This window comes from Phymastichus coffea, unplaced genomic scaffold, assembly GCF_024137745.1.
Source record: "Phymastichus coffea isolate CEN01 unplaced genomic scaffold, Cenicafe_Pcof_1.1 PCOF00143, whole genome shotgun sequence".
Taxonomy (NCBI): domain Eukaryota; kingdom Metazoa; phylum Arthropoda; class Insecta; order Hymenoptera; family Eulophidae; genus Phymastichus; species Phymastichus coffea.
In genome coordinates this window covers 133575-143136 of record NW_026706954.1, presented here as the reverse complement: position 1 = coordinate 143136, position 9562 = coordinate 133575, and the positions used below count along the sequence as shown (strand labels likewise).

Sequence of the window (9562 nt, the reverse complement as noted above, 5' to 3'; positions counted from 1 at the left end):
CTTCCATAATAATTTATTTTTATGAAAATAGGCAATATATCAACAATAGATTTTACATATTTCCATTAAATAACGGCTTTTATACATTTCAAAATATATCATTCAGTCCAAATTCAATATAGAAATACATTCTTTGTCATATTTTTACAACATACTAAATTCAATAAAACATAAAAGCTTTTAAAAAAATATGTTATACTTAAATTTTTTAAGCATCAAAGACAAAAAAGTGATTCAATAAAACAACTTGCTTACAATAAGGACACGAAAATTAAATAAAGATCAATATGAATATAAAAATTAGTATTATAAAGTCTACATGCTTGTAAAATATAAATCGTTAACCGCAAGTGAAAGCGTAAAAAAACTATAATATCAATGAATGACAATTATTTTGGTAACGCCATAAACTAGCACCAATAGCGCGTCGTTTTATCGACCATCATTGATCTAGACCGAACAATTTTAGAGCATTAAAAGCGGTAGCAAGCGCTACTTCTTCCGGCGATTTGCGCATAAAAGCTGCGACCATTTCAACTATAGCGGGTAACGCACAAGGCTCGTTACGCTGAAAGGTGCAGTAGCGTAGTAAAAATGTCAAAGATCGCGCCGTCAAAGCGTCCTTAACGTGGGCCGGTAACTTACTTGCGCGAGTATTAGGGTACATGAAGGGCGCATCAGTCTCTACAAGAATTCTGTCTAATGGCACAAGACCCTCCTCCAACAATTGTCTAACACCACTGTCCGATTTATCTTTACACAAATACCCTGTGATACCCAAATAAAAACCTTGATCAAGATAAAGTTGCGCCTCCTCTGCAGTGCCAACAAAAGAGTGAATGAGAACTGGAGGCAAGCATTTTATGTAGCGATTCAAAACTTCTAAGACATCTCCTTGTGCTCCCCTTTCATGAATAATAAGAGGCTTATTCAACCGACAAGCCAACTCCACTTGCTTATCAAAAACAGATCTTTGTATTTCTGGTTCGGAGAAGTCTCCTACAAAACAATATTAATACCTTTAAAAAAATAGTTTCTTTACTATTGTCTATTATATACTACTTACTATTGTAATCTAATCCACATTCTCCTATAGCAACACACTCTGGATTTTTAGCTATACTTTCTAACTCTTCCAGTGTTTCTGAGTCCTCCCAAGATTTAGCATCATGTGGATGAACCCCAGCAGTCGAATACAAATTGCCAGGGTAAATTCTTGTCAAGCGCAATGCTTCTTTGCTAGAACGTATACTTGCACCAGTTACCATTATTTTTTGTACTCCTGCATCTTTGGCTCTTTGTACAACACTATCCAAATCACGGTTGTATTTTTTATTAGTAAGGTTTGCTCCGACATCAACTAGCACATAATTTTCATAGCACTGAGTCATAGCAGATGAAGTTTTGTCATCTATGTTTGAACTACTTGCGTTTTCAGACATTTTCAAGTATGTACCTGTAAGTACAGAAGCTCTAATTAGAAATGTCAATTTTTCATTTATTTTTGGCATATGAAATCTTTTTGGAATTCACTTAAGATAAAATTACAATAATACAAATACTATTATACAGTAATCTAAATCAATGAATTGAATAAAATCAGTTATTCATATTGAAATTAGTGTTACTTAAACTAATTTGTCCTACCATTAAACTGGACTTTAAAAATTTTTAAGTACTAAAATCAACTAACACTGACAGTAAACTGACAAATAAATGAAATGCATGTATTTACAATAAGACTTGAACCAAAATTAGTTTTAAAAATAATATGACTTACAATTCTGGCAGTACCCGAGATTAGAGAAAAACTCCGTTCTGACTCTTTTTCGCGAGTGTAATGCGCTCAAGTTCGAATCTTAGAAAAATAAATAGAAAAAAGGTGCTGGGTGTCGGCAATGACGTGAGCTCCAAAAAAAAGAATCATGCACAAATAGTCCGCGAGGGCAGAGGAACACTTGTTTCTCGCGATAAAGCAAAAAACTAAAATGAAAAAAAAACATAAACAGAGATTGCGGAAACAATATTATTTGCGAGTGTGTGTGCACCAAAAGATGGCTAGCCAGAGATTAATTGGAGGCAGTCAAATCGAAAACAAATAATAATAACGCTGCCACGAAATGAGTCATAACTCCTTGTTAGGTTAATGAAAAATTCTTATTCCTTTCCCTTGTTCTATCTATTGTTAGCATTTATTTCACCCACTGTGCATTATTACGTGACTATGACCTGCATGGCGACTGTCTTACTAAAAATAATTAATAAGTATAAAGGAGTACCACGTTGCGTCATGTTTACAATAAAATACAAAACCGAACCTAACCCAGACTAAACTGGACAGTGCGGCTTGGCTTGGCATCATTTCGAATTCAAGTACTCTTTAAATTTGAAAGGTTAAATTGACAATATACGGAACAAAAATGTGAAGTATTGGAAAAAATTCACGGTCTCAGGTAAAATGTTTGTTGCATAAAGTTTTTGCGGTTTATAATTATATAATTAAAAACTTGTAATTACGTATGTATTAAGCGGCATCGATATATATGTCTATATCAATCGCTAATGTGGATTGTGAAATTCAAGTCCATTAACCTTTAGACGGCCGGGATTTGTCAGTTGCAATCGCCCTTGAACAGTGACTAAATTAGTGTCTGGTATCGTTATCAACTATATACAAGATAATGTCAGGGTGATTCGATATATTGGTTTTTCGGCTTGGTAAGAGTTAAACAACTCATTTGCAAAATTAAGGCAACTTAATTTTTAACATTTTTAAAATTATGTGATCGATATTCTTATTTTAATTCAATAAAACAAATTTCCGACTTATTTTATGTCCGTAAAATTATTTTCATCTTTATATTTCCTGCTTTCTTTTCAGACTTTACAAATTAAATTTATTTGACATTTTTAGTCAACAAAAAAATCTTAAAGTAATGATTTATATATCAAAATTTTAAACTTCTCTCACTTCTCGTGATAATTTTGACGTCACATTTACTGAGAAGATGAAGTTGATGATGAATTTGAAGTGAAATTGATGGAAATCATTAGAACACTTTTATAGGTGAGCTGCGAGTGATCAGCAAAGACAGGCAATTCAATTAATACATTCACGCAACTAGATTTTCATTATAAATAAATCCGAAAGTTGAATATCTCAAGTTCATTATTCATTGGACTCTAAGGTAAAAAGATTATGACGAACAAGGAGAGCATATCAACATCAATCCAGTTCATCTCTTCGACCTTTTACCCCCCCCCCCCTCCCCCCTCCCCCCAAGCCTCTATTTTATACCGAAGGCGCTGCTTGTGCTTTTGCTCGCCTCCAGCTGCAATTTGTATCTCGCTCATGTCGTGACCGGGCTTTCATAGATCTGGGCCATGGAAACTGTATACAGGAGGCGAGGCAGGCCTATACCGCCCGTGTTAAAGCGTTCGGCAAACCCAAGTCACAGTCCCAAAGTAATTAGCCGATTTTAGCACTGCGTGCGGTAGTTAGTGAACTACTAGAAGACTTACAATATGAGCGCAGCTTATCGACCATGGAGACGTATACCCGCCCTTGCATATCTTTTTGTAAAAAGGAATCCATTAATTTTATAAAAAATGAATACTATTTTACGATGAAAAAGTCTTGCAATATATCGTTTTTGTTATTTTTTTGAAATGGTAGAATACGCTTTTTGATCACTCGATTTTAATAATTTTATAGTTGTTTTTGTTTTTATATTTCCTTACTAAGCAATATAATGTCTAATAATAAATAACATTCGATATACTTAACTTTAATGATAGTTACGATGATTAATGTGGTCATTGTCAACTATCCACGAAATTTTTACCGTGTAAAATAATTATCTTTTTAATAGAAAAATATTGTTACAAAAGCCATAATTCAATTGTATAAAAAGCATAGATTTTTAACATAAAAATTTACAATAATTATAATTATTTTTTAATTTGTTAGTAATTGTCACCTGTTTTGAATTTAGTAAAAACTAAATGTTGGCAATTACTTTGATTTTGAATGACAACAAAAAATGAATCAATTATCTTCTTTAGATTGGGAGACGCGACATTTGGACAACGAGTGCGAAAATTGCAATCTGCATTTGGAGTCGTTCTCCAGTGATGCTGCACGCCATCAACTTACAAATGCTAGAGAGAGTTTTGGTGGCTAATTAAGTCTAGCGACAATGTTTTTGAATTAATTAAGATGGTTGAAAATTGTGTGACCTTTATAATTGAGTGTAATAATGGCATGACTAGAGATAGTATGCAGTTCGTTGTTCAAAAAATAATAAAAACAAACTCTCTAGCGTTTGTTGGTTGTACAGATCATGTAATAAAATTAACATACAAATTCATAATTTACTATTTAGACAGACGAATGAAAATAGCGTGCAAGCGACACAATATTGTCCATGATGCAAAAAAATTAAAATCTAAAGAACTACGCAAACAGTCAAAATATTAATTTCAGTTTTTATATTCATTATTTAATTATTTATATTAAATATATGCGGGAACATCATCATCAATCAAACCCCACACATAATACCTCATCTAAACGTAGAATTTCCCGTTATTTCCAAATCTGAAATAAAAAATAGGGGTTCCTATGCAAAAAATCACTGTGACCTTCAAATGACCTTGAAAATCATTCTAAGTGTGTGCATGTGTGTAACAATCTCACTTAAACAAACTTCTAAAACTTTTTCGACAAATTTGTATATATATATTTTTTTTTTCAAGATAGGAAATTCAACGTTATTCACTCAACTTTGAAAATGTACATTTACGAACAAAATAGCAAGACTTTTTTTATCGTAAAACAGTATTCATTTTCTATAAAATTAATTTATCCCTTTTTATAAAAAGATATTCGCGTGCGGGTTATCTTCGTCACCTACAGTACCATGGTCGATAACATGGAAACTATATGTTATCTGGGGGGTTATCTTCGTCACCTACAGTACCATGGTCGATAACATGGAGACTGTATACATCTCCATGGTCGATAAGCTGCGCTCATTATAAGTCTTCTAGTGGTTCACTAACTACCGAGCGCGGCGCTAAAATCGGCTAATTCCCTCCGAGAAAAAGAGAAAGTTGCCTAGATAAATCGTCTCTGCCTCGCCTCCTGTATACTGCAGTCTCCATGATCTGGGCTCATGCGGTGTATTCAATCTGCTAGTGATGACATATTTTCTTGGCCTGTAACTGGACCGTCACATTTCGTTCAAAGTTCGTTTCCGATAACATTTTGCGACGTCAAAAAATGTCTGAAAAAAATTAGGTTAATTATAAAATACCGGAACAAATTCCGTTTCTATAACGTCACACAAACGTAATAAAATGTTTTCAAATGTTGAAAAAGTCGGAAATCGACGTCACAGCGACGTCTTCGAAAGAATTGTTATGGATCTTAAAAAATTAGCGCTTGCATTTATTTTTTTAGATAATGATAAAAGTAATAATGTCATTAGATTGTTCTTCAAATTTGTAATCAATTGTCTTCTCAAACTTTTTTTGTTCGATCACAATCGATCATATAAAAAGGAAAAAATAGGTTTAAGCGCCAGCTTCTCAGTGAGTAGTGTGCTTAAAAACAAACTTTTAAAATGCTAATAGATAAATCATATCACGCAATGAAATCAGACCTAGAATCATTAGTTTGATAGTTATAAATAAAAATCAATGTGGGACTACATTTTTCCCCACTAGCCAGGTGGTACGCATGCGCATGCCAGCTCATTCGTAACTCCTATCAAGGGCACTACTTGTGAATTGTCAGCAGACATCTGCAAATCTTGAATTTGTTTATCACTTCTTTTCATTTAGCCGGCTAGGGTTGGGTTTGCTCATAAATTATCGGTGCCCCAGCCGGCAGTTACATAATTGTTGCAAGATAATCGTTACTCCAGGTAAAATAAGGCACCTATAATTTATTAGCAACCCCCAGCCGACTAAATGAAAAGATATGATAAACAAATCAAAGATTTGCAGATGTTGACTGCTGACAATCCAGGAACGGCACGTGGTGTCAGCAATAGGGACGAAAAATGAGCTGTCATGCGCATGCACACCAGTTGAACTAGTGGCCGTTAATCTTTAAAAATATCATATTGATTTTTATTTATAACTATTATTAAACTAATTTATTAAAGTTATGATTCTAGCCACGATTTTATTGCGGGCGCTATTTTTGCATGATACGAACTATCTATTAACATTTTAACATTTTGTTTTTAAGCTTTATAATGATTTTCACCGAAATAATATTTGGGTGCTATTTTTTCCTTTTTTACGAGGGTGGTCCGATAAGTACTTAGCCTCACCGCCTAACGGCGCCACTCTCGCAAAAGAAATATTCTATCACGCAGTACAACCTTCTCGATGGTTACTGTCAAGATTTTAGCCGGATTGGAGTTGTAGTTTATTTTTGAGAGCGTGTGAAAGCAAGTGTGTCCGTTGAATTTTGAAAATGGAAAAAGAGCAGTATCGGGCGGTAATTTGATTCTTGTTTTTGGAAGGGAAATCGCGCAGCGAAATCAAAAAGCGCTTGGATGCTGTGTACGGTGACTCTTCTCCTTCGATAGCGACCGTCAAAAATTGGTTTAACGAGTTTCAACGTGGTCGCACGTCAATTTTTGATGAGCCACGTTCAGGTGCTCCGAAAACGGCTACCACGGAGGATAACATGACAAAAATTCATGATCTCGTATTGGCAGATCAACGATTGAAGGTGCGCGAGATAGCTAAGATCGTAGGCATCTCAAAAGACCGTGTGGGTCATGTCCTGCATGAAATTTTGGACATGAGAAAGCTGTCGGCGCGATGGGTGCCGCGTTTGCTCACTCCGCACAACAAGCGCAACCGTGAGACAACTTCATAGCAATGTCTGACGCTGTTTAAGCGCAATCCGAAGGAGTTTCTGCGACGTTTCGTGACAGTCGACGAAACATGGATCCACTAGTATACACCAGAGACCAAGGAACAGTCGAAACAGTGGACTTTACCCGGCGAAAGTGCTCCGAAGAAAGCGAAGACTGCCCCATCGGCCGGAAAGGTGATGGCCACCGTTTTCTGGGATTCACAAGGTGTGATCTACATCGACTACCTGGAGAGGGGCAAAACGGTCACAGGTCTGTACTATGCCGAATTATTGGGCCGATTTGACGTCGAATTGCAGAAAAAACGGCCCCATTTGGCGAAGAAAAAAGTGCTCTTCCACCATGACAACACACCGGCCCACACCTTCGCCGTCGCCATGGCCAAATTGGTCGAATTAGGCTACGAACTGCTGCCCCATCCACCGTATTCTCCAGATTTAGCCCCGTACGACTTCTTTTTGTTTCTAAACTTTAAAAAATCACTCGCCGGGCAGAAATTTGAGTCGAATGAGGAGGTGATCGTTGCCACGGAAGCCTACTTTTCAGACCTCGAGGAAACGTATTTTTCAGATGGGTTAAAGAAGTTGAAGCATCGCTGTGCCAAGTGTATCGAACTAAAAGGAAACTATGTTGAAAAATAAAACGCCACTTTTCCAAAATTTTCGTTTTTCTTTTGTAGGCTAAGTATATATCGGTCCACCCTCGTAGAGATCGATTGCGGATGAATAAATAAAATTTAATTAGGCAATTGATAATAAATATGATGAACAATCTAATGTTATTATTACTTTTACGATTGTCTAAAAAAAGTAATTATGGGCGTTAAATTTTGAGATCCAATTGGCACTAACCTTGAAGGTACATACATACTAGGTCATGACTGTCATGAACATAAGTGTCAGTCGTCAGCTTCGAGGTGTTAATTAGTTTTGTGACGGACACGATCAACGTACATGTATTGCATAACGTCTAAGTGCGCATGACCATCATCACAATAAGGCCTCTGTTAATTACGAATGGTTAGCGATATTAGGATATTAATTAGGATATGAACATCACTTAACAAATCTGTGGGATCAGGTTTTCATTAAAAAAGAAAATCCGAAATTTGAATATTTCAAGTTCAGTATTCGCTGAAGTTGCGTGGATTCTGATAGTAGCTAAATGTCAATAGAAATTTTCAAAATTTCAAAACAAAAAGTCTACGTAATTTTTCTGTACTTTTGAGTTTTTGATCAGATGCTTGGTTCATTAATAAATAATGATTTTCATCTTGTTATATTGGCTTATTTGCCAAAATAACGAAGCGAATCTACGCATGCGGGCTGCGGCAATGGACTTCCACTTTCAAAATTTCTAGATACTTTTTTCCACAATTTTCGTAGTAATTAATAATCGCAAACGAACAGTGCAGAATTTGTTTCTCAATTTCTATAGACGGCATGGTCGTTTGCATGGTTGTTTTAAATTACTGAGATTCTATAGTCAGATGTTAATATTAATGTAATTGTTACAATTATATATGATATTCATCATACATTTGAAATATTTTTCTTAGTGGATGTTGACGGATTCGTATTCATTTTTCTCTTAATAATTATAAAGTTCAATTATATACACTTCATCATAGTATCACTGATACACTTTTCGGGTGATTAGTAAGACAGTTCTATTTTTAATATAATAAGAATTACCATTGACATCAAGTTATTAAATTGAATTTGTTTACATTTCAAAGAAATTTCACATTTTTTTGGTTGTTACTCTACTTGCTATTTATTACTACCATTAATTTCAATATATTGCTTTTATTGACAAATTTTACTCCAAGTGCCATGAGTATAACAAAATCCAGTGTAAGTTAAGTTACAACAATGACTTCCCACTATTGATATAACATCATTTTTCAGCCACTGACTTTGGAAGCTGTGCGTGCGGTCAATTGGTACATGAAATGAATAATTTTGTCATGGCTTTTGCATACTAATGAATCAGTTTATATAAAGTGTTTTATTTCAAGCACATGGGCAGAAGGCAGAAGTTCGAAAATAATTATATGCTTAAATTCAGGGTATTCTTGGCCTTTTTCTCTATATAATCTTGACTTCGATTTCATGCGTCAATTTATGATGAAAATCTACAAAAAATGTTTGTAAAAAGCAAAGATTCTCGGCATAAAATAATACTGTAATATTTTAAATAGTTATTTATCTGAGATTTGAATGATAAATCAACACAAAGAAAACTGATTTACGACATCTTAGAAATTAGATACCTAAAAAAACGAATCAGATTCGGATTATAAACGATTTAATTATTAACAATAATATTTGAAATATCTACTAAATGTAGCGATGTTGTAAAAGGATTGCCTGAATTGAGGTGTAGATAAAACTATTTTTACATAATACTTATTTATAGTAAACACGAACTTTCAAGCATCTATGATAGAGTATGATTTGCCATCATTTTTTTAAGATACTGATTTGATAACTATTGAAAGTGGTATAATTATCGTTAATAATCGAAAAATAAACTAAGAAAATTGTAGCATACCTAGAAGATGATCCAAACAAATATTTTTCCTTATCCCTTGGCCGAAAGTGCCTATTTCCCGGTCTGATTTCGCTCCGGGAAGAGGGACTTTTGCGGTCTGTTTGGGA

At 34.6% G+C, this 9562-nt stretch overlaps 1 protein-coding gene across 7 annotated transcripts; it reads right to left on the bottom strand.

Annotated features, from left to right (window-relative positions):
• Nucleotides 1–48: 48 nt before the first annotated feature.
• Nucleotides 49–9562, bottom strand: LOC131672119 (3'-5' ssDNA/RNA exonuclease TatD). Of its 7 annotated transcripts, none has more exons than XM_058949111.1 (4): nt 2518–2587; nt 1781–1983; nt 1067–1456; nt 49–999 (listed from the first exon to the last, which is right to left on the bottom strand). In XM_058949111.1, exons 3-4 carry the CDS (start codon nt 1440–1442, stop codon nt 443–445), a joined length of 933 nt encoding a protein of 310 aa, XP_058805094.1. In that variant the 5' UTR covers nt 1443–1456; nt 1781–1983; nt 2518–2587; the 3' UTR covers nt 49–442. The 7 variants fall into 7 exon arrangements, with proteins under 7 accessions (XP_058805094.1, XP_058805092.1, XP_058805096.1 ...); XM_058949109.1 differs by lacking the exon at nt 2518–2587 and adding an exon at nt 2206–2327; XM_058949113.1 differs by lacking the exons at nt 1781–1983; nt 2518–2587 and adding an exon at nt 9456–9562.

Coding starts and splice junctions, on each gene's coding strand:
- LOC131672119 (XM_058949106.1), bottom strand. Junction 1,000..1,066: donor ATGTGGATTAGATTACAATA/GTAAGTAGTATA, acceptor ATTGTTTTGTAG/GAGACTTCTCCGAACCAGAA.